The sequence below is a fragment of the Anomaloglossus baeobatrachus genome, chromosome 6, assembly GCF_048569485.1.
Source record: "Anomaloglossus baeobatrachus isolate aAnoBae1 chromosome 6, aAnoBae1.hap1, whole genome shotgun sequence".
In the NCBI taxonomy this organism is placed as follows: Eukaryota; Metazoa; Chordata; class Amphibia; order Anura; family Aromobatidae; genus Anomaloglossus; species Anomaloglossus baeobatrachus.
In genome coordinates, this window is record NC_134358.1 from 42,568,346 (window position 1) to 42,593,498 (window position 25,153).

General features: G+C 47.6%; 1 protein-coding gene across 2 annotated transcripts in view; it reads left to right on the plus strand.

Annotated features, from left to right (window-relative positions):
- WASHC5 (WASH complex subunit 5) overlaps positions 1-25,153 on the plus strand; it is a 200,986-nt gene that overhangs the window by 109,094 nt on the left and 66,739 nt on the right. For both annotated transcript variants that reach the window (XM_075352876.1, XM_075352877.1), the window contains 4 exons: positions 14,743-14,914; positions 23,220-23,347; positions 24,644-24,773; positions 24,998-25,110. In XM_075352876.1, the coding sequence (XP_075208991.1) occupies positions 14,743-14,914; positions 23,220-23,347; positions 24,644-24,773; positions 24,998-25,110 (543 nt within the window). The remainder of the gene's footprint in view (positions 1-14,742; positions 14,915-23,219; positions 23,348-24,643; positions 24,774-24,997; positions 25,111-25,153) is intronic.

Consider the following 25,153-nt stretch of genomic DNA (forward strand, 5'->3'; position numbering starts at 1 on the left):
CGGCTCATCTGCTGCTGTGGTGTTTAGGGAGAGGAGAACACTGGAAAAAATTGCCTTATTTTGGACTTTAGTTTACCTGCAGTGTCTGTCCTAAAATGTGGCCCATCATACCCCATGATATGTCCTCTCAGGAATGCCCTATAGCAGAGGTCTCAAATACGTGGCTGCAGGCTGCATGCAACCCCTCATGCTGCTTTTTGCGGCCCGCAGGCACGTAGACCCAGAGACGATCGCAGCCGGTGCAAGGGCCGCAGCCATCAGCGCTTTATTTCAAATGAACATTTTCTGGAGCTGTGAAGTCGAACGCTCTCTGCACAACTCAATGGCAGCCACCGGCGAATCGGAGGCAAGCAACTGACCCATTTGACCTCAGTTGCTTGCCTCTGATTGGGTAGCGTCTGCTATTAGAATAGTTGTGCAGAGAGATCCTGACTTGTGCAGCGCCAGCAGAACGTTCATCTGAATTTCAGGTGAAGCACTTAGAATGGCTGCGAACATTACCAGGTCCACGTGCCTGCGGGCCGTATGATGCACAAATAGGATGTAGAGGGAACGGAGGACAGGTAGTAAGCAGAAAGTTTTGGTGTGTGTGTGTGTGTGTGTGTGTGTGTGTGTGTGTGTGTGTGTGTGTGATAGCACAACAGGGCACCAGGATGGGACATTGCTACAAGCAGAGGTCCAGTAAAGGGGACATTACTAAAAGAAGAGGACCTGCATGGGCACATTACTACAGGATGGGCACAAGGATGTGGCACATTACTTCAAGATGGGGACCAGGATGGGCACATTACTACAAGATGAGGACCACAATGGGGCACATTATTACGTGATGGGGACAAGGATGGGGCACATTACTACAAGAAGGGGACAAGGATGGGCACATTACTACAGGATGGGGACCAGAATGGGGCACATTAGTACGGGATGGGGACAGGGACTGGGCACATTACTACAAAGAGACAAGAATGGGCACATTACTACAAGAAGGGGACAAGAATGGGCACATTACTACAGAATGGGGAGCAGGATAGTGACACTACTAAAAGATGAGGACAAGGACTGGAACACTACTACAAATTGTTAGCAAAAATTACTATATGGTGCCAATTGTAAAACTGCCGTATTACTTACAAAAAGGTGATCAAATATATAAAAAAGTATAATTTTTATTTTTTTTACCACCAAAAATGTGTACATTTGTTGTAATAAACTTAAAAAATGTTCAAAAATGTTGATCCAAAGCTGTATAGAAAAAAATATGGTACCAAAAAAAGTCACTTTGTCCTGCAAAGAGTGCGGCCCCCAATTTTTTTTTGCCTGTGTGGCCCTTATACCTAGCCGAGTTTGAGACCCCGGCCCTATAGGGTGTGAATATTGTCTATCATCCCCCAATATTTCACTTACCTCGATTTTGTGGTCGGCGCAGCCATGCTTCATTGTCAGCAATCAGCTGACGCAGCTCCCGGGCACTCATGTCTTAGGTACCTGAAGCTGATAGAATTTGGAGATCTGAGCTCTCCGGGGGGCACCGGTATTATTGTGCCCTGATCAAAGATCAATAACAAGCAATAGGAAGTAAACACTAGATGTGGAGCACAAACTAGATCACTCTTCCAGAACCAAAGTGAAGTTTCAGCAAAAGCATCAACTCAAGAAATGGCAGTGATGTCACTGTGCGGGGGGCTTCTATACCCTCCGGGCATTCCATTCCATTATGACATCATCATGGAGAACCCCGAGCATTGTGACATCACAGCAGCCGGGCCGCCATGTTTGCTGCCAACCGATGAATGTTGGCAGAGAATGTGGAATATAAATATCCTGTCTGTCTTCTTATAAGATAAATGTATATAAATCTGTGCGTTGGTAAAGAGTTATATAAACAGGTTTTCTCATTGTTTGTAAATAGTAAATATTTTGCTTGGTGGATAATATACAGTATATTTATTGTATCAATTGTTAATTATTAAACATTAGATGTCTATGGGGAATATCTATTATATAAAGCTGAGTGTATGTATGTGTGTACAGTGTGTGTGTGTGTGTGTGTGTGTGTGTGTGTGTGTGTGTGTCCCTGCTAAAGGAATTCTCACCGTCGCATGTACAATCATAAAATTTTGCACAGACACTCCATGTGACTCAGGGAACATCATAGACTATGTGTTTAGGAGAAATTTTAACCCCGCACTTTCCAGTTATTCGCCAAAAAACCTGCCTCCATTAAAGTCAATGCAGCTGGGAGCCAAAATGCAGCCAGAACTTCAGAAGAATGTTGGCGTGTCACAATGCAGCCAGGGAAAGACACACAGACAGAGACAGACAAAGAGACAGACTTACAGGGAAAGAGGCAGACATGGAAAGAGGCAGACATGGAAAGAGGCAGACAGGGAAAGAGGCAGACAGGGAAAGAGACAGAGAGGGAGACAGACAGTTACTATCCCGGGCAACGCCGGGTACGACAACTAGTTCTTTATAATATTAGTTGTGGATGCTACACTATTGCTAAACAATACACAATTCAACTTCTGCAGAACTTCAACTGAGACTGACAACACCTGCGGTGTGTATTATGATGTTCTGCAGCAGCTGAGCTTTGTGTCATGTGAATCTGAGGCAGCTGAGGGGAGATATTATTATTATTTTTTTGGCACAGTAAAAGCAACTTCCTATAATAGTAATGTGCAGCCCCCGACCTGTGCAGGAAGAGTTATGGAGCGTCACAACGTCCTGTGTGTAAGCAGTGTGGTAACAAATCTTGTGTGCCCCAGTGCAAGACCTCCAACAGGACCCCTAATGATCGCAGATCTGTAATAGGAAGGGTCTTTTCCTATGAGCCAAAATTACCTTTCCCACCTCCGAAAAAAAAAAAAATAGAGAAAGGCCATCAGCTTTGCAATTTTTGTTGACCACCAGGGTCACCCTTAATGACAAACACAGATTTTACATGGGTGACATGTGCCCATATAATAATGTATCCATATATACAACACTATCCACCACCTCAAGACCTCGACGTATGTGTGTATATACATTATACATATATATGTGTGTGTGTGTGTGTGTGTGTGTGTGTATATATAATATACAGTGCCTACAAGTAGTATTCAACCCCCTGCAGATTTAGCAGGTTTACACATTCGGAATTACCTTGGCATTGTGACATTTGGACTATAGATCAGCCTGGAAGTGTGAAATGCAGCAAAAAAGAATGTTATTTCTTTTTTTATTTTTTTTTAAATTGTGAAAAGTTTATTCAGAGGGTCATTTATTATTCAACCCCTCAAACCACAAGAATTCTGTTTGGTTCCCCTAAAGTATTAAGAAGTATTTCTGGCACAAAGAACAATGAGCTTCACATGTTTGGATTAATTATCTCTTTTTCCAGCCTTTTCTGACTAATTAAGACCCTCCCCAAACTTGTGAACAGCACTCATACTTGGTCAACATGGGAAAGACAAAGGAGCATTCCAAGGCCATCAGAGACAAGATCGTGGAGGGTCACAAGGCTGGCAAGGGGTGGTTACAAAACCCTTTCCAAGGAGTTGGGCCTACCTGTCTCCACTGTTGGGAGCATCATCCGGAAGTGGAAGGCTTATGGAACTATTGTTAGCCTTCCACGGCCTGGACAGCCTTTGAAAGTTTCCACCCGTCCCGAGGCCAGGCTTGTCCGAAGAGTCAAGGCTAACCCAAGGACAACAAGGAAGGAGCTCCAGGAAGATCTCATGGCAGTGGGGACATTGGTTTTAGTCAATACAATAAGTAACGTACTCCACCGCAATGGTCTCCGTTCCAGACGAGCCCGTAAGGTACCTTTACTTTCAAAGCGTCATATAAAGGCTCGTCTGCAGTTTGCTCATGATCACTTGGAGGACTCTGAGACAGACTGGTTCAAGGTTCTCTGGTCTGATGAGACCAAGATCGAGATCGTTGGTGCCAACCACACACGTGACGTTTGGAGACTGGATGGCACTGCATACGACCCCAAGAATACCATCCCTACAGTCAAGCATGGTGGTGGCAGCATCATGCTGTGGGGCTGTTTCTCAGCCAAGGGGCCTGGCCATCTGGTCCGCATCCATAGGAAGATGGATAGCACGACCTACCTGGAGATTTTGGCCAAGAACCTCCGCTCCTCCATCAAGGATCTTAAGATGGGTCGTCATTTCATCTTCCAACAAGACAACGACCCAAAGCACACAGCCAAGAAAACCAAGGCCTGGTTCAAGAGGGAAAAAATCAAGGTGTTGCAGTTCGCTAGTCAGTCTCCTGACCTTAACCCAATTGAAAACTTGTGGAAGGAGCTCAAGATTAAAGTCCACATGAGACACCCAAAGAACCTAGATAACTTGGAGAAGATCTGCATGGAGGAGTGGGCCAAGATAACTCCAGAGACCTGTGCCGGCCTGATCAGGTCTTATAAAAGACGATTATTAGCTGTAATTGCAAACAAGGGTTATTCCACAAAATATTAAACCTAGGGGTTGAATAATAATTGACCCACACTTTTATGTTGAAAATGTATTAAAATTTAACTGAGCAACATAACTTGTTGGTTTGTAAGATTTATGCATCTGTTAATAAATCCTGCTCTTGTTTGAAGTTTGCAGGCTCTAACTTATTTGCATCTTATCAAACCTGCTAAATCTGCAGGGGGTTGAATACTACTTGTAGGCACTGTATATATATAATCTAATATATAAAGCTGAATGTGTGTATGTCCGGGATTGGCATCCGCACCGTCGCAGCTACAGCCACAAAAGTTTGCACACTCACACTCCTGGACCCCGAGAGCGTCATAGGCTATGTATTGAGGGGAAATTTTAACCCCCGCCCTTTACAGTTATTCACCAAAAAAACTGCCTCCATTAAAGTGAATAGAGCTGGGAGCCACAGTGCAGCTAGAACTTCAGAAGAATGCGCAGCCACGCCCTTATATGGAATGTTGGCGTGTCACAATGCAGCCAGGGAAAGAGACAGACACAGACAGGGTAAGAGGCAGACACAGACAGGGTAAGTGACAGACACAAAGAGACAGACACAGACAAAGAGACAGACTGACATCTGAAGAGACAGACAGGTAAAGAGAGGGAAAGAGAGAGACAGGTAAAGAGAAAGACAGAGACAGACACAGGGAAACAGACAGACAGGGAAACAGACAGACAGGGAAAGAGACAGACAGGGAAAGAGACAGACAGGGAAAGAGACAGACAGGGAAAGAGACAGACAGGGAAAGAGACAGACAGGGAAAGAGACAGACAGGGAAAGAGACAGACAGGGAAAGAGACAGACAGGGAAAGAGACAGACAAAGAGACAGACAAAGAGACAGACACATATATACAGAGGGGGAGACAGACAGAGAATGGGAGAGAAACAGAGAGACAGTTACTATCCCGTGTAGCGCTGGGTGCTATGTTGTGAGGCGAAATTTTAACCCCGCGCGTTATAATTTACCAATCAATTTTTTCCCCTATCTACATAATGGGGAAAAAGTGAAACGAAAAGTGTTGGGGGCAAATTGACAGCTGCCAGATGTGAACAAGGGGGACTTAAAGAATGAGAGCGATGGCACCAAAGAGTATATACCGTACAGTTGCTAAGGTGGGGCCCCGAAATGGGATACTCACCACACTCGGGGGTATGAACACACACACAAAATGCGCCACACACTACCACGTGCTTGAACACATATACCCCCCTCAGCACACATCTCACCACACATACACCAACCTCACCACATAATCGCCCTAAACACACAAGTCTGGTATTATCCTTCAAATATAAAAATCTGATTAATAAGCAGCCAAACTACAAGAACAACAAATGCACCACATAGGAAATACGGCAGCTGTCAGTCACATGACCTGTCTATATGTGTATGTGTGAGCTAGTATATACTGTCAGGGGGAGGGCTTTCTGTTGCCTGGAGATTTATCAGGCTGCCAATAGCAACCAATCACAGCTTAGCTTCTATTTTGCTACAGTTAATTAATCTGAGCTCTGATTGGTTAATATAGGCAACAATTTAATAATTACATTTCTATCTATTTGTTTTGTGTTTTTTTGTGTTCAGAATACATTTTTGTTAATACATTCTATTTTGTTAACAGCAGTTATTAACCCGGGCGAAGCCGGGTAGTACAATATATATATATATATATATATATATATATATATATATATATATATATATATATATATATACACATATATATATATATACACATATATACATACATACACAGTTAGGTCCAGAAATATTTGGACAGTGACACAATCTTCGCGAGTTGGGCTCTGCATGCCACCACATTGGATTTGAAATGAAACCTCTACAACAGAATTCAAGTGCAGATTGTAACGTTTAATTTGAAGGTTTGAACAAAAATATCTGATAGAAATTGTAGGAATTGTACACATTTCTTTAAAAACACTCCACATTTTAGGAGGTCAAAAGTAATTGGACAAATAAACCAAACCCAAACAAAATATTTTTATTTTCAATATTTTGTTGCGAATCCTTTGGAGGCAATCACTGCCTTAAGTCTGGAACCCATGGACATCACCAAACGCTGGGTTTCCTCCTTCTTAATGCTTTGCCAGGCCTTTACAGCCGCAGCCTTCAGGTCTTGCTTGTTTGTGGGTCTTTCCGTCTTAAGTCTGGATTTGAGCAAGTGAAATGCATGCTCAATTGGGTTAAGATCTGGTGATTGACTTGGCCATTGCAGAATGTTCCACTTTTTTGCACTCATGAACTCCTGGGTAGCTTTGGCTGTATGCTTGGGGTCATTGTCCATCTGTACTATGAAGCGCCGTCCGATCAACTTTGCGGCATTTGGCTGAATCTGGGCTGAAAGTATATCCCGGTACACTTCAGAATTCATCCGGCTACTCTTGTCTGCTGTTATGTCATCAATAAACACAAGTGACCCAGTGCCATTGAAAGCCATGCATGTCCATGCCATCACGTTGCCTCCACCATGTTTTACAGAGGATGTGGTGTGCCTTGGATCATGCGCCGTTCCCTTTCTTCTCCAAACTTTTTTTTTCCCATCATTCTGGTACAGGTTGATCTTTGTCTCATCTGTCCATAGAATACTTTTCCAGAACTGAGCTGGCTTCATGAGGTGTTTTTCAGCAAATTTAACTCTGGCCTGTCTATTTTTGGAATTGATGAATGGTTTGCATCTAGATGTGAACCCTTTGTATTTACTTTCATGGAGTCTTCTCTTTACTGTTGACTTAGAGACAGATACACCTACTTCACTGAGAGTGTTCTGGACTTCAGTTGATGTTGTAAACGGGTTCTTCTTCACCAAAGAAAGTATGCGGCGATCATCCACCACTGTTGTCATCCGTGGACGCCCAGGCCTTTTTGAGTTCCCAAGCTCACCAGTCAATTCCTTTTTTCTCAGAATGTACCCGACTGTTGATTTTGCTACTCCAAGCATGTCTGCTATCTCTCTGATGGATTTTTTTCTTTTTTTTCAACCTCAGGATGTTCTGCTTCACCTCAATTGAGAGTTCCTTAGACCGCATGTTGTCTGGTCACAGCAACAGCTTCCAAATGCAAAACCACACACCTGTAATCAACCCCAGACCTTTTAACTACTTCATTGATTACAGGTTAACGAGGGAGATGCCTTCAGAGTTAATTGCAGCCCTTAGAGTCCCTTGTCCAATTACTTTTGGTCCCTTGAAAAAGAGTAGGCTATGCATTACAGAGCTATGATTCCTAAATCCTTTCTCCGATTTGGATGTGAAAACTCTCATATTGCAGCTGGGAGTGTGCACTTTCAGCCCATATCATATATATAATTGTATTTCTGAACATGTTTTTGTAAACAGCTAAAATAACAAAACTTGTGTCACTGTCCAAATATTTCTGGCCCTGACTGTGTGTGTATGTATATATATATATATATATATATATATATATATATATATATATAATTATATAGAGAGAGAGAGAGAGAGAGATAGTATCTAATATATTATACACACACATGTGGATTTTGGCCCTGTATTTTATTTTTTGTATTGACTTATAGAGCACCATTGATTCTATAGCACTTCACAGATTTCAGCATTGCTGTCCCTATTGGGGCTCACCAGTTCCATATCAGTATGTCTTTGGGGTGTGGGAAGGAACCCCCACAAACACGGGGAGAACATACAAACTCCTTGCAGATGTTGTCCTTGGTGGAATTTGAACCCAGGACACCAGCGCCGCCAGACTGCAGTGCTAACCACTGAGCCACGGTCCAGTGCTATCCACTAAACCACTATACAGGGCTAACCACTGTACTGTGCTATCAACTGTGCCATCGTACTGTGCTAACCTCTGAGCCACCGTACTGCACTAACCAGTTCTGGAGGGTATATAGCACTGGGGTCATGGGACAGACAGTTCTGGAGGGTATATAGCACTAGGGTCAGGGGACAGACAGGTCTGGGGGGGCCATAAATCTCGCTGGGATGTTGTTGCTGTGGCTCCTCTTTTCATAGTAGATGCTAGAGTGTATGGGCTCCTTCCAGTTACCTTCTCTTCATCTGTGGGACGGGAGTTCAGCACACTGCGCGCTAGCTCCGCCCACATATTAATTATAATGCACCTGCACACAGCGATCAGCAGTGACATGCTGTGCGCAACAAAGTGCAGCTGCCACCCGAGCACTGCAGTCTCCAGAATTCGGCCTGGGGGCCGCAGGTTACATCACCGCCCCTGCCGATGCTAGTGGACCCCTCCTGGCGGTCCAGGGCCCCGGAACTTGCCCAGGTGTGCCGGGTGCTGACGCCAACCCTGATGCCTGCAAATGAAATCTGAAGCAAGGTATCAGGGCTCACAGTCTGCACCAAGAAAATGTGGCCTCTATAAGCTGCCGGTTTGGCAAGACTCAATCATGATTAGCGGCAGTGGTGCTGCTCATCTCTGGGAGCTAGAAAACAAAATATACATACAGCTCTGGCAAAAATTAAGAGACCATTTCAAGGTTATCCTGGAAAAATAGTTCTTCCTTTTGCTCAGGCAATGTTCCCCCAACTCTGAGGACTGTTTTTTCCAGCAGGACAATGCACCATGCCACACAGCTAGGTCAATCAATGTGTGGATGAAGGAGCACCACATCAAAATACTGTCATTGCCAGCCCAATCTCCAGACCTGAACCCCATTGAAAACCTCTGGAATGTAATCAAGAGGAAGTTGGATAGTCACAAGCCATAAAACAAAGAAGAACTGCTTACATTTTTGTACCAGGAGCAGCATAAGGTCACCAAAAAGCAGTGTGACAGACTTGTGGAAAGCAGCCAAGTAGCATGAAAGCTGGGATTAAAAATCATGGTTATTCCACAAAATATTGATTTCTGAACTCCTCCTGAGGTAAAACATTATTAGTATTGTTGTTTCCAAATGATTAGGAACTTGTTTTCTTGGCAATATTTGAGGTGTGAAAGCATTGCATTGTTCTGTTATTTTCAGAAAATAAATACAAAATTTATTGCTTGGAAATTCGTTGTCAGTAGTTTATAGAATAAAAGAAGAATTTACATTTTACTAAAAAATATTAAGAGATATAAATCAGAAAAACTGAAAATGTGGAAGTGGTCTCTTAATTTTTGCCAGAGCTGTATGTGTGTGTGTGTGTATATAGTCATATGAAAAAGTTTGGGCACCCCTATTAATGTTAACCTTTTTTCTTTACAACAATTTGGGTTTTTGCAGCAGCTATTTCAGTTTCATATATCTAATAACTGATGGACTGAGTAATATTTCTGGATTGAAATGAGGTTTATTGTACTAACAGAAAATGTGCAATCCGCATTTAAACAAAATTTGACCGGTGCAAAAGTATGGGCACCCTTATCAATTTCTTGATTTGAACACTTCTAACTACTTTTTACTGACTTACTGAAGCACTAAATTGGTTTTGTAACCTCATTGAGCTTTGAACTTCATAGACAGGTGTATCCAATCATGAGAAAAGGTATTTAAGGTGGCCACTTGCAAGTTGTTCTCCTATTTGAATCTCCTGTGAAGAGTGGCATCATGGGCTCCTCAAAACAACTCCCAAATGATCTAAAAACAAAGATTATTCAAAATAGTTGTTATGGGGAAGGATACAAAAAGTTGTCTCAGAGATTTAAACTGTCCGTTTCCACTGTGAGGAACATAGTAAGGAAATGGAAGAACCCAGTACAGTTCTTGTTAAGCCCAGAAGTGGCAGGCCAAGAAAAATATCAGAAAGGCAGAGAAGAATGGTGAGAACAGTCAAGGACAATCCACAGACCACCTCCAAACACTTGCAGGATCATCTTGCTGCAGATGGTGTCAATGTGCATCGGTCAACAATACAGCGCACTTTGCACAAGGAGAAGCTGTATGAGAAAGTGATGCAAAAGAAGCCGTTTCTGCAAGCACGCCACAAACAGAGTCGCTTGAGGTATGCAAAAGCACATTTGGACAAGCCAGTTACATTTTGGAAGAAGGTCCTGTGGACTGATGAAACAAAGATTGAGTTGTTTGGTCATACAAAAAGGCGTTATGCATGGAGGCAAAAAAACACGGCATTCCAAGAAAAGCACTTGCTACCCACAGTAAAATTTGGTGGAGGTTCCATCATGCTTTGGGGCTGTGTGGCCAATGCCGGCACCGGGAATCTTGCTAAAGTTGAGGGTCGCATGGATTCAACTCAGTATCAGCAGATTCTTGACAATAATGTGCAAGAATCAGTGACAAAGTTGAAGTTACGCAGGGGATGGATATTTCAGCAAGACAATGATCCAAAACACCGCTCCAAATCTACTCAGGCATTCATGCAGAGGAACAATTACAATGTTCTGGAATGGCCATCCTAGTCCCCAGACCTGAATATCATTGAACATCTGTGGGATGATGTGAAGCGGCTGTCGATGCTCGTCCATCAAACCTAACTGAACTGGAATTGTTTTGTAAACAGGAATGGTCAAATATACCTTCATCCAGGATCCAGGAACTCATTAACAGCTACAGGAAGCGACTAGAGGCTGTGATTTTTGCAAAAGGAGGATCTACAAAATATTAATGTCACTTTTATGTTGAGGTGCCCATACTTTTGCACCGGTCAAATTTTGTTTAAATGCGGATTGCACATTTTCTGTTAGTACAATAAACTTTTCAATTTAATTTCAATCCAGAAATATTACTCAGTCCATCAGTTATTAGATATATGAAACTGAAATAGCTGCTGCAAAAACCAAAATTGTAAAGAAAAAAGGTTAACATTAATAGGGGTGCCCAAACTTTTTCATATGACTGCATATACAGTACAGACCAAAGGTTTGGACACACCTTCTCATTCAAAGAGTTTTCTGTATTTTCATGACTCTGAAAATTGTAGATTCACATTGAAGGCATCAAAACTATGAATTAACACATGTGGAATGAAATACTTAACAAAAAAGTGTGAAACAACTGAAAAGATGTCTTATATTCTAGGTTCTTCAAAGTAGCCACCTTTTGCTTTGATTACTGCTTTGCACACTCTTCGCATTCTCTTGATGAGCTTCAAGAGGTAGTCACCGGAAATGGTTTTCCAACAGTCTTGAAGGAGTTTCCAGAGATGCTTAGCACTTGTTGGCCCTTTTGCCTTCACTCTGCGGTCCAGCTCACCCCAAGTGGTCTACTAGGCATTGCTCCCACCTGGCCAGAATCCTACTCCACACTGATGAGGGGCAACACCCCGAAACAGCTGTCTGTGGATGGATACCTGGCCTTGGTATTTTCCTTGTCATATCTTTAAACTCGTCAAAGAGTTGAATATTGACTAAAAGGGCCACTTAATATAGTGGTTATGATGGTCTCCTAAAAAGAGCCACTCCTTGGCTAGGTCCTTCCCGGAGGGATATCTGGCTATTTTCTGTGTCGAGACTTCTAACAGAAGCTCCACGGACCTTTTTGACTTGCATACTTCCCAGGGGGCAATGCACCTAGGATTTCACTATTTTGAGAGCCTTTGTTGGCTGCCGGCAGTGTTTTCTCTGTCTGGTCTCCCCGAGATCAGTGATTGTATTATCTTGCTGTCAGAGATTTGTAACGGCTTTTAAAATAAGTATGCTGCAACAATTGGAGATGATTCCAGTTGCTGCATTTAGAGGCAGGTGCTGGCTGTGTAAAACAGCTGCCACATGCTAGGTATTGAGTGAGCTCGGCTTCTAAGCATGCCATCAGATGTACCGGGACGTCGTATGTCAGGAAGGGGTTGTATTCCAAAGGTACTAACTGCTGTAAAAAAAAATAAAAAAAAAAATGAAATTTAGGCCCTGTTTCTGCATGGTAGCAGAGCTGAGAAGACTTGTTTTGTAAGGGAAGTAAGAAGGGAGTATATTATCAGCTGCCAGAGGGAGAAGGAGACTGATTCAGTCTTAAGCAGTCCCAACAGAGTCACATTGATAGAAGAAAGTTGCTGTTTCTGGCAGATGTTTTTTTTTTCTTTTTCATGTTAAAGGAGTTGTCCTTTTCTTTTACATTGATGGCCTTTCCTTAGGGGCACTTTGCACACTACGACATCGCAAGCCGATGCTTGCGATGCCGAGCGTGATAGTCCCCGCCCGCGTCGCAGCTGCGATATCTAGTGATAGCTGCCGTAGCGAACATTATCGCTACGGCAGCTTCACACGCACTCACCTGCCCTGCGACGTCGCTCTGGCCGGCGAACCGCCTCCTTATTAATGGGGCGGGTCGTGTAGCGTCACTGTGACGTCACACGGCAGGCAGCCAATAGCAGCGGAGGGGCGGAGATGAGTGGGACGTAAACATCCCGCCCACCTCCTTCCTTTCGCATAGCCGGCCGGGACGCAAGTAGGAGATGTTCCTCGCTCCTGCGGCTTCATACACAGCGATGTGTGCTGCCGCAGGAACGAGGAACAACATCGTAACATCGGTCATTTCCAAATTATGGAATGGACCGACACTACACCGATAATACGATTACGACGCTTTTGCGCTCGTTAATCGTATCATCTAGGCTTTACACACTACGATGTCGCCTGCGATGCCGGATGTGCGTCACTTTCAATTTGACCCCACCGACATCGCACCTGCGATGTCGTAGTGTGCAAAGTGCCCCTTAGGATAAGTTATCAATGTCTGATCTGCTGGGATCCAACACCCCGCACCGCCGCTGATCAGCTGTTCTCAGTGTTGGCAGCAGCAGCAGGCAGCCAGAAATGCTCAGTTCCAAAGCTTCTCCATCTTCTGATAGTGATGGCAGCCGGGTACTGCACATCCACCTCCTATTGATTAGAATGGGAGGTGGATGTGCAGCAAACGGCCACAGACGATATCAGTAGACGGAGCAGCTACAGAACTGAGCATTTCCGGCTGCCGCCAACACCGAGAACAGCTGATCAGCGGGGATGCGAGGTGTCGGACCTCAGCCGATCAGACATTGATCTATTATAAGGATAAGCCATCAATGTAATGTGTCGCCCACCTGCAGTGGTCGCCCCAAGGGACATCACTCCACCTTCAGGGACGCCACAGGGGCTTCACTTTGGGAACCTCTGGCCACAGGTATGTCAGGTTTATTTACATGGGAGTCGTGACGCCATTCACGGTGTGCGGTCAGGGTTATGGGTGACCGCCACTTCAGGTTTAATGAGCGTCTGGTGGTGTGGCCTCCCGTGAGTGAGGCTGGCCTCAGGGGCTCGGGTGTGTAGAACAACAGGTCCCAGAATAACTCAGTCTCAGTCCAAGGTGTCTTTCAACTGTTCTTTAGTCACTTTTTGATGTTGTGTGAGGTACCCGGGCGATGCTGAGATAAACCAGGAGGAACCAGGTATTCTTTAGGCCGGTCTAAGGGTAACCGTTAACTCGCCTTCCTTGCACTTCGTGTTTCGGATAACCCTTGACTTGAAGTACCGTGGGATTCATCCAGGGAAGTCGCTGCTGCCTTTTCTCCCCTTTTTGGCCCGTTTGCCGGCAGCGTGGACCAAGGAAAATGGCTTCAGGCTCGATCCTCCTTATGGGCCCCCTCGTTGCTGCTGATGCTCGGACTCTAGTTGGCTGGTGTGGGACTTGCGGTTCTCCCCCACCGGCAGGTTTAGCAGATCAATAAATGGACGTCTACTCTAGGGACCTGTTCCCCGTGCGTACGTAGTCACCAGGAGTCTCCGTACATGACCAGCTGACTTCCTCAGCGTCTTTCTGTCCGTCTGGCAACCGTTCTCCCCGCCAACGGCTACTTCACGGGCAGGGTCTGACTAGCGTGTCAGCGCGCGTCTCTTTCAGCAACCCTCCTTCCGCGCCTTCCACTCTCAGACTGACTAGCTCCTCCTACTTTCCTTACAGCCGCTGCCACCTTAGCTTCCAGCCCCTCCTCTATACCCCTAGATGAGATGTGGAGGAATGCCCCCTCTTGGATCTGCCCAAGGGTCCCCTCTAAGGTGTGGGAGACCTGTTTGCTATGTGTCTGTGCGTACACACCCTATTCCGGCCTTTGGAATTACCTGAAAGTACTGTCCCAGCATGGGTGCAGTACTCAGTGGGGCCTGCCCAGGTCAGGGGCGCCACAGCAACAGTAGTGGACAACCCCTTTTTTTTAAAAAAAAAATACAAGGATAAATAAATGCTTCCCCCCCACCCCCCCATTTACCTCCTACCAATCTAATGATAGAATTCCCAGTGCCGACTATCAATATACAATTTCCTTTTCCTTATATGATATCTAGTGAATGTTACTGTAATATCATTGACCTGTCTCTTCTCCAGGCTTGTCGATACGCTGCCATCATGGAGCGTCTACACCCACAAGTGCAGCAGTTCCTGAAGGAGGGATTCCTGCGAGAGGAGTTTGTGCTGGATAATATTCCCAAACTGCTGAACTGCCTGCGAGACTGCAACGTGGCCATCCGGTGGCTGATGCTGCACACTGCAGACTCAGGTAATAGTGCATGGTGACTTAGGCTGCTCTCACACTACGTTTTTTTAACATGCGTCATGAACGTTTTTTAACGTAAAAACGGATCCAGTGCAAATGCGTTTTCATTTCAATGCATTTGCAATGGACTCGCGTCAACATGCGTTCACCTGCATTTGTGTGTTTTATAGTAAGGATCCAGCGACTTGCAGTTTTTTAACTTTTTCAAAAACGCCACTTGTAGCGTTTTTGAGCTGCGTCCAAATACTGCAAATTGCTGGATCCTGACTATACTGCACACAAACGCATGTGAACGCTGGCATGCTGATAGACAGGATCCTGCTTGCCCTACTGAGCATGCCCAGAAACCAGCCTCGCGTGATCAGTCTCTCTCTCTCCCCCTCCCTCTCTCCCCCTCCCTCTCTCCCCCTCCCTCTCTCCCCCTCCCTCTCTCCCCCTCCCTCTCTCTCCCCCGCCTGAGAGCGGAGGACGCTCGTAACCAAGGTAAATATCGGGTAACCGCGGGCTTAGTTACCCGATGTTTACTTTAATTACGTGTGCAGGGAGCAGGCAGACTTGCTCCTAGCAGCTGCAGACGCTCGTAACCAAGGTAAATATCGGGTATCCAAACAAGTTACCCGATATTTACCTTGGTTACGAGCCTCCGCGGCTGTCAGATGTCAGCTCCCAGTCTTTCACGTTCAGTTCCCCTCATACCCGATCACATGACTCCAATTCCCGCCCATAAACTTAAAGTGACAGGATCCTGCAAAATAACACATGCGTTTGCATGCATTTTTCTTTGCAAAAACAGGATCCGCTTTTGCAGCAAAAAAACGTTCATGACGCATGCTAAAAAAACATGGTGTGAAAGCAGCCTAAGCTTCATTAAAAGTGACAATTTCTAAGGAGCTAATTAAAACTTTCCAAAATTCCAGTTTTTGTATCATATTATCTTGAACGTAAGACACACAAAAGTTCACAATCTTAGTAAGTGTAAATCATGTAGATCTTATATATCCATCTGTTTTGGTAACTTGGATTTTTCGCATCGGCATCCCTGACTTACTCACCGCCCCGGCTGAGTCCCGTTCTCCCCTGCTGCCACGCAGCCTTCCATGTGCCCTCCTGCCTCTTTCCCCTCCCGAACCCTGTACATGCCGCACAGGGCTCCTGGAAGTGCACCTAAGACACGTGTGCACACACTGACCCTCCTCTTAAAGGTCCCGCACCATTTCCCAGAAATGCCTCTCATCCTATGGCTGAGAGGCACTGGGTATGTAAGGCACCCTCCCATTAGGGGAGGTGCCTGCACAACATTACCAGTTAGTCAGTGTCCTGTCTGTTTAGCTAGTTGTCAGGTCCCGTTATTCCTGTGTCAGTCACCGCTACCTGAGTCTGCCTACCCATACCTATTTTTCCCTGCCATGCCCATCATACCTGTCTGTACCCGCCTGCCTGTCTGTCCCGGTCATGTCGCTTGTATCTGTGTTTATACCCAAGTCCGTCTCCTTTCCTGGGGGGTCAGCTGCCACAGTCCCGGTCACTGCCCTGGGAGTAGTACTTGGCGTCCACCTCTCTGTGGGCTCTTAGTTAAGCCCCTTCCACTAAAAGTTCCAGATCCCCCCCTGTGGTCCAGTAAGTCCATTAATTCCTCTTGCTGCCCTTACAGTGGCCGCGAGCATTACACTTCTGATTTACATATTTATATTCTTGCAGATCTATAGAGATTGCATTGCTGCTTAAAGTGCAAAAGGCTAGAAAGGGGTTGTCCATGCTCAATAACTAACTAGGCCATAGAGGAGAAAAAAATCATTACCTGCCTGTAAAATCCCCTCCCATCTTCCACTCCCCCCAGCATTAGCACTTGCCGAGGGTCTTTTTCTTCCGTGCTGCACCACGTAGTCACTAGTGTTGAGCGAGTATGCTTGTCACTACTCGGTACTCGCACGAGTATCACTGTACTCGGGCTACTCGGCGGGTACCGAGTAATTTCGCGATACTCGTGCTGTACTCGTGGCCTTCATCCCTGCATGTTGGCGCTCTTTTGAGAGCCAGCCATCATGCAGGGATTGGCTGGCAGACCACTGCAATGCCACAGCCCTGTTAGTTGTGGAATTGCAGTGATTGGCCGTCCCGCACAGCGTGACCGAGCCTTTATACCGGCAGGCGCGCTGTGCTCTGCACACAGCCATCTCGTATTCCCTGCTTTCCCCGCTCACAGGCGCCTATGATTTGTTGCAGTGAGACACGCCCCCACGCTGAGTGACAGGTGTCTCACTGCACCCAATCACAGCAGCCGGTGGGCGTGTGTATACTGTGCAGTGAAATAAATAATTACGGGTACTTTCACACTTGTTTTCCTTCCGTCACAATCTGCCCTTTTGGAAAACAGCGGAGTCTGTTAACGGATTCCGCTGTTTCCCATAGACTTGTATGGATGACGGATTGTGCCAAAAGGACCTGCGTTTCTTCTGCTGGGCGATGCTCCGTTGCTTCCGCCCAGCGGGAGGAACGCAGCATGTAACTTTTTTTGAGCAGCGGAATCCTTAGGATTTCACTGCGCATGCTCTCTCTGGCTCCCTGGACCCGTAACCAAGATAAATATCGGGCAACCAAGAAAAGTGCTTTACCCGATATTTACCCTGGCCACGTGTGCAGGGAGCCCGACACTTCCCCGCCCCGCACTCCACTCCGCATGTATATATATATGTAATATATATATATATATATACACGCACACACACACTCACCTGTCCTCAGCGCCATGGCCCTGCTCGGCTCCACCCACTCCGCACTCCTCCCCCCGCACAGATTCTCGGCGGCCGAGCGATCAGCTGATCACCCGGCGCTGGGAGCGATCAGCTGATCACCCGGCGCTGGGAGCGATCAGCTGATCACCCGGCGCTGGGAGCGATCAGCTGATCACCCGGCGCTGGGAGCGATCAGCTGATCACCCGGCGCTGGGAGCGATCAGTTTACCCACCGTGCTGGGAGCGATCAGTTTACCCCCGTGCTGGGAGCGATCAGTTTACCCCCGTGCTGGGAGCGATCAGCTGATCACCCGGCTGCAGGGAGCGATCAGCTGATCACCCGGCGGCCGGCTTCTGGGAGCGATCAGCTGATCGTTCACAATAGTCTGCCGCCGGTAAAACTGTAAAAAAAATAAATAAATAAATAAATAATTTAAAAAAAAACGGCGTGCGGTCCCCCCAATTTTATTACCAGCCAGATAAAGCCAGACGGCTGAAGGCTGGTATTCTCAGGATGGGGAGCTCCACGTTATGGAAAGCCCCCCAGCCTAACAATATCAGTCAGCAGCAGCCCAGAATTGCTGCATACATTAGATGCGACAGTTCTGGGACTGTACCCGGCTCTTCCCGATTTGCCCTGGTGCGTTGGCAAATCGGGGTAATAAGGAGTTATTAGCAGCCCATAGCTGCCAATAAGTCCTAGATTAATCATGTCAGGCGTCTATGAGACACCCTCCATGATTAATCTGTAGGTTACAGTAAATAAACACACACACACCCGAAAAAATCATTTATTAGAAATAAAAAACACAAACCAATTCCCTCGTAACCAATTTAATAAGCCCCAAAAAGCCCTCCATGTCCGGCGTAATCCACGGACCTCCAGCGTCGCTTCCAGCTCTGCTGCATGCAGGTGACAGGAGCTGCAGCAGACACCGCCGCTCCTGTCAGCTTCACACAGCAACTGAGGTGAGTAGCGCGATCAGCTGCTGTCAGTCAGGTAACTCACGGCCACCGCTGGATCCAGTGGTGGCTGCGGATAACCTTAGTGACAGCTCAGCTGATCGCGCTACTCACCTCAGTTGCTGTGTGAAGTGCCATTAACTCCTTATTACCCCGATTTGCCAACGCACCAGTGCAAATCGGGAAGAGCCGGGTACAGAACTGTCGCATCTAATGTATGCAGCAATTCTGGGCTGCTGCTGACTGATATTGTTAGGCTGGGGGGCTCCCCATAACGTGGAGCTCCCCATCCTGAGAATACCAGCCTTCAGCCGTCTGGCTGTATCTGGCTGGTATTAAAATTGGGGGGACCGCACGCCGTTTTTTTAAATTATTTAATTATTTATTTCACTGCACAGTATACACACGCCCACCTGCTGCTGTGATTGGGTGCAGTGAGACACCTGTCACTCAGCGTGGGGGCGTGTCTCACTGCAACCAATCATAGGCGCAGGAAAGCAGGGAATACGAGATTGATTAATGAGCGGCCGGCTTTTTCAAAAGAGGAAAAGCCGCCGGAGTTTAGTGAACAGCTGTGCAGCGCCGCGGCAGTGATCGGGGAACGGTAAGTGTGAGAGAGGGGGGAGACTGACCGACAGACTGTGAGAGAGGGACAGACAAGACAGAGAGAGACCGCCAGACAGACAGAGAGAGACAGAGCGAGACCGACGGACTGAGGGAGATAGAATGAAAAAAAAAATGACCGACATCGCTAGTAAAAAGCACAAAACGTGTGTTTTGGACATCGGAGTGCCACACAATGTTTTCACGTAAAATCTTTCATGTAATAATCTCAAAAAGTAACATACACCAGCTCTATCTCACTATTGGGTATGTGCCCTTAACATTTCCGCCATGAAAATTCATTTTGGTGTCATTTTGGAAGGTTTTCTGGTGAGTCCGTAAAAATGGCGTAAAACTCGGACAAAATTGTTCACAGCTGTGACTTTTGAGTGATAAATGCTTCAAGGGGTCTTCCCCATGCTGTTGCCATGTAATTTGAGCACTCTTCTGAGACTTTTGTGACATTTTTAGGGTTTCTACATGCTGCTGGGGGTCATTTCATAAAAATACTCGGGTCTCCCATAGGATAACATTGGGCTCGGTGCTCGGGCCGAGTACACAAAGTATCTTGGGATGCTCGGCCCGAGCCTCGAGCACCCGAGCTTTTTGGTACTCGCTCATCACTAGTAGTCACATCTGACCGCTGCACATTTATAACAGACTAGAAGGTGGCCCGATTCTACGCATCGGGTATTCTAGAATTTACGTATTGTGTAGTTCATGTATGATTTTTGTTATATATATATATAGATGTTGTTGTGTGTAGTTACCAAGTGTTTGTGTAGGGCGCTGTACATGTTCTGGGTGTTGTCTGGGTGTGGCGGGGGGTGAGAGCGGTGTTGTATGTGTGTTGCGTGTGTTGCGTTGTTTGTGGAGCGCTGTGTGTCTGTAGCATTGTGTGTGTGTGTGTTGCGCGGTTTGTGTGTGTGTGGTGTGTTTTGGGGGAGGTATGTTTTGTGCAATGTGTATGTTGTGCGGTATGTGCGTATATTTGTGTGTGCCGCGGTGTTTGTGTGTTGGGTGTTGTGTGTGTGCAGCGTTGTCTGTGTGTGTGGGTGTCTGTGTAGGGCAGTTGTTTGTGGTTCCCAGTGTGTGTGTGTGGTGTGTTGTGCAGTGCGCGCGCGTGTGTGTGTGTGTGTGTTGGGGGGAGGTGTGCACTTCCCCATCGTGCTCCATCCCCCATGCAGCGCACTCCCCATCGTGCTCCATCCCCCATGCAGCGCACTCCCCATCGTGCTCCATCCCCTATGCTGCACACCCCCCATCGTGCTCCATCTCCCATGCTGCGCACTCCCAAACGTGCTCCATCCGCCATGCTGCGCACTCCCAAACGTGGTCCATCCGCCATGCTGCGCACTCCCAAAAGTGCTCCATCCGCCATACTCCGCACTCCCCATCGTGCTGCATCCCGCATGCTGCGCACTCCCAAACGTGCTCCATCCGCCTTGCTGCGCACTCCCAAACGTGCTCCATCCCCCATGCTGCGCACTCCCAAACGTGGTCCATCCGCCATGCTGCGCACTCCCAAACGTGCTCCATCCGCCATGCTGCGCACTCCCAAACGTGCTCCATCCGCCATGCTGCGCACTCCCAAACGTGCTCCATCCACCATGCTGCGCACTCCCAAACGTGCTCCATCCGCCATGCTGCGCACTCCCAAACGTGCTCCATCCGCCATGCTGCGCACTCCCAAACGTGCTCCATCCGCCATGCTGCGCACTCCCAAACGTGCTCCATCCGCCATGCTGCGCACTCCCAAACGTGCTCCATCCGCCATGCTGCGCACTCCCAAACGTGCTCCATCCGCCATGCTGCGCACTCCTAAACGTGCTCCATGCGCCATGCTGCGCACTCCCAAACGTGCTCCATCCCCCATGCTGCGCACCCCCCATCGTGCTCCATCCCCCATGCTGCACCAGCATCAGCCTCTCTACCCGCAGCATCAGCCTCTCTGCCCGCAGCATCAGCCTCTCTCCTCCCAGCATCAGCCTCTCTCCTCCCAGTATCAGCCTCTCTACCCGCAGCATCAGCCTCTCTCATCCCAGCATCAGCCTCTCTCATCCCAGCATCAGCCTCTCTCATCCCAGCATCAGCCTCTCTCATCCCAGCATCAGCCTCTCTCATCCCAGCATCAGCCTCTCTCATCCCAGCATCAGCCTCTCTCATCCCAGCATCAGCCTCTCTCATCCCAGCATCAGCCTCTCTCATCCCAGCATCAGCCTCTCTCATCCCAGCATCAGCCTCTCTCCTCCCAGCATCAGCCTCTCTCCTCCCAGCATCAGCCTCTCTCCTCCCAGCATAAGCCTCTCTCCTCCCAGCATCAGCCTCTCTCCTCCCAGCATCAGCCTCTCTCCTCCCAGCATCAGCCTCTCTCCTCCCAGCATCAGCCTCTCTCCTCCCAGCATCAGCCTCTCTCATCCCAGCATCAGCCTCTCTCATCCCAGCATCAGCCTCTCTGTCCCCAGCATCAGCCTCTCTCCTCCCAGCATCAGCCTCTCTGTCCCCAGCATCAGCCTCTCTCATCCCAGCATCAGCCTCTCTCCTCCCAGCATCAGCCTTTTCTGTCCCCAGCTGATGCCTTTTCGGTCCCCAGCATCAGCCTCTCTCCTCCCAGCCTACCCCAGCCTCAGCCTCCCCCAGCATCAGCCTCTCTTCTCTCAGCCTCCCCATCCCAGCCTTCCCCAGGATCAGCCTCTCTCCTCCCAGCCTCCTCCAGCACGCTGTGCTCCTCTGCCGACACTCACAGATCCGATCGCATACACTCACACACACCCACACACACCCGATCACATACACTCACACACACCCGATCGCATACACTCACACACACCCGATCGCATACACTCACACACACACACATTGACGATATTGCACATACGCGCTCATACTCACAACATCCGGAGATACCACATGCTTCTGGCCATGTGATCCTCCGGCAGGTCCTGGAAGCTCACAGCACAGTATCGCCGCCGAGAAGCAAGCGATATCCCAGGATGTTGTGAGTATGTGGATGCGATGTGATGTGTGTGTGAGAGTGTGTGTGAGAGTGTGTGTGTGTGTGTGTGTGTGTGTGTGTGTGTGTGTGCTGTTATGTGTGTGCGTGTGTGTATTTTTCGCCGCTGCAGGACCTTGATGCGCTGGTAACTATGCTACCATGGTTACCAGCGCATCTCGTCCCCCGCTCGCACGGGAGCCCACACCAGCATACGCCGGCCAGCCCCAGCAATGCGAGGGTATGTGTCGGCTGGTTTGGCGGCGTACGCTGATGTGGGCTCCCAGGGGTACAGTACTCACCTGGTAGTCGTAGCTCCGTGACCGTGTCGGTTCGAGGAATGCGGGGGGGGGGGGCAGAGCTAGCGTGCATTGCGTGAGGGGGGTGGGGCGTGGCCGAGTTGCCAATGCCTGCAGGGTGCCGGGGCGAGAGGCCAATCTGTGGGGGGGCGGAGCCTGGGCGAGCAGCCGGCCAATCTGGGTGGGGGCGCAGCCTTGGCGAGGGCCAATCCGTGCGGGGGGGGCGGGGCCATGGCGAGCCCAGCGGCCAATCAGCTTTGTGTCACCATAAGGACACAATTTTGGAGCAAGACAGACAGACAGACAGACAGAATAAGGCAATTATATATATAGATATCTGCAGGTATTTTGCACCTATTCTGTTCCAGTGGATAGGAGGGGTGCACAATACCTGCCACTCATGCCTGGGAGCAGGCCATGTCTGTAGGGGTGACGTCACCGGCCCCGCTCACCTCCCGGACATGGAACTGAGCTTACCTCTTCTTCTCTGGAGGGTCCTGCATGTTCCTTGAAATTAATAAAAGACATATACATTTCTATTGTAAAGCTTGCTGCAGACAGAAGGAGCTTTGAATGTCGAAACCCCATGTTAATGGCCTCTAGTTGTGTGTGGGGGGGGAGTAAAGGGCTCTTATATATTATAAGCAGTATATTCGTGCTTGAATCAATTTCTAGAATTTGAAAATCTGAATGAGAACTAAATGTTTCTGTTTTTCCAGCTTATGACCCAAACAATAAGCGGCTCCGACAAGTAAAAGACCAAGTCCTGGCCGAGTCCAAATACAACCCCAAGGTCCTGTTCCAGCTGCTGCTCGACACGGCCCAGTTTGAATTTCTTCTAAAGGAGGTAAAGGTCTCCCTATGTAATATCGGCATTTATATCCGATGTGCTACTAGTACATAAGGACGTCGTAGAGGACGGTCCTTTTAACCCCCCTCCATCAGCCAGAGCTGAGAGCCATTTAGATTCCATCTTTCGGTGCCCAAAGGGAAAGTTTGGACATTTGGAAAGTTGGTCGAGTGTTTTGGAAAACTTCCCATAACCTCTTAGGCCGCTTTCACACTGCGTTCTCTCCTCATTCAGTGGACCCGTCGGGGCTTCTGGCTGAACCTCCCTCAAAACAGGTTTCAACATTTGCGCCGATGGGGCCACTGACTACAGTAGTGCAGGCGGGGGTCACTGTGTGCTTTGTCATGCATCATGTTCGGAAATATAGTCTTACTTGAAGTTGACACTCAAACACCGTCTACTAAGTCTGGGTGTCCACCTCCAATAGGCATATACTTCTGAAAATGGTGCGAGACAGAACACACGGTGACCCCATCTCCACCATTGTAGTCCAGTGGCCCCGTTGGAGCATACGTCCAAAACCCGTTTTGCAGGGGGGTTCGGATGGAAGCCCTGACGGGACCACTGAACGGGTAGAGGAACGCGGTGTGAAAGTGGCCTTACAGACGCAGCCAGTGTTATTTTATACCTTACCTTCTTCAAATACCCAGAACTTGTTTTTTTTTCCATTGTCATTGCTGTTTTTTTGGGTTTTTTTAGGATGGGTTGTAGCTTTTAGTGACACCATTCATTTTACTGTATAATGTACTGAAAAATGTGAAAAAAAAAATAAAAAAAAAATGGCCAATTATTTGCACATTATACTGCAATATTATAGTATTGCAGGATAAGTAAATCACTTTTCGGGTCGGGGAATCTGTGGCAACCCATCTGTACCCCATGTTCATTTTGCAAGACGGGAGTTGGGATGCGTGCCCGAGCGGGATAGCACAGTGCCATTTAAAGAGCTAGCAGCAGCTGTGATCGATGCTGCCTGATGCAGATGTTGGCTGTACAACACAGACAGCATCTGCCCTTTATGGATCGTTCTCCGCCTCTGAGCTCCATCCATAAACTTCACTGTGTTTTATAGTGGATAGATTTATACCGGAGAGTAAAGGGATTAAAGTAGTTGACCGTATGGAGAGAATCTGGCATCCCGCATAGAGGGGGTACCCTACCCACAACTCGGGACCCTGCCTCTAAGAACTAAAGTGAATGGCCACTAAGTTATAGCACCTGGTAGATTCATCTCGCCCAGGTATTGACTGGTCGCTTGTGTTTTACATCTTCATTTTACTCTTTTCATTTCAGATGTTTAAGCAAATGTTGTCAGAAAAACAGAGCAAGTGGGAGAACTATAAGAAGGAAGGCTCGGAGCGGATGACCGAACTAGCAGATGTTTTCTCCGGGGTGAAACCGCTCACCAGAGTGGAGAAGAACGGTACGCAGCCATTGACGTTACTGACCATAATAAGGTGCCGTCTGCACAGTCCAGGGGAGACCTGGCCTGTAATCATAGTCTGTCCCCAGGACCAAGCTCGGATTATATCACACTGACCGGAAGATTGAAGATGAATAGAAGAACAAAGTCTGCTCGAAAATTGCTGAATTATTGAACCGCTCGTTTAGCCGTCGCCGTGTAAATCTTCCCTCATTTATTCACAGAGAACCTGCAGGCCTGGTTCCGGGAAATCTCCAAACAGATCCTGTCCTTAGACTACGATGATTCCACGGCTGCGGGGAGGAAGACGGTGCAGCTCATACAAGCCTTGGAAGAGGTGAGACCTCTCTCATGTCTCTGTCCAAACAGCTGGGAAAGTA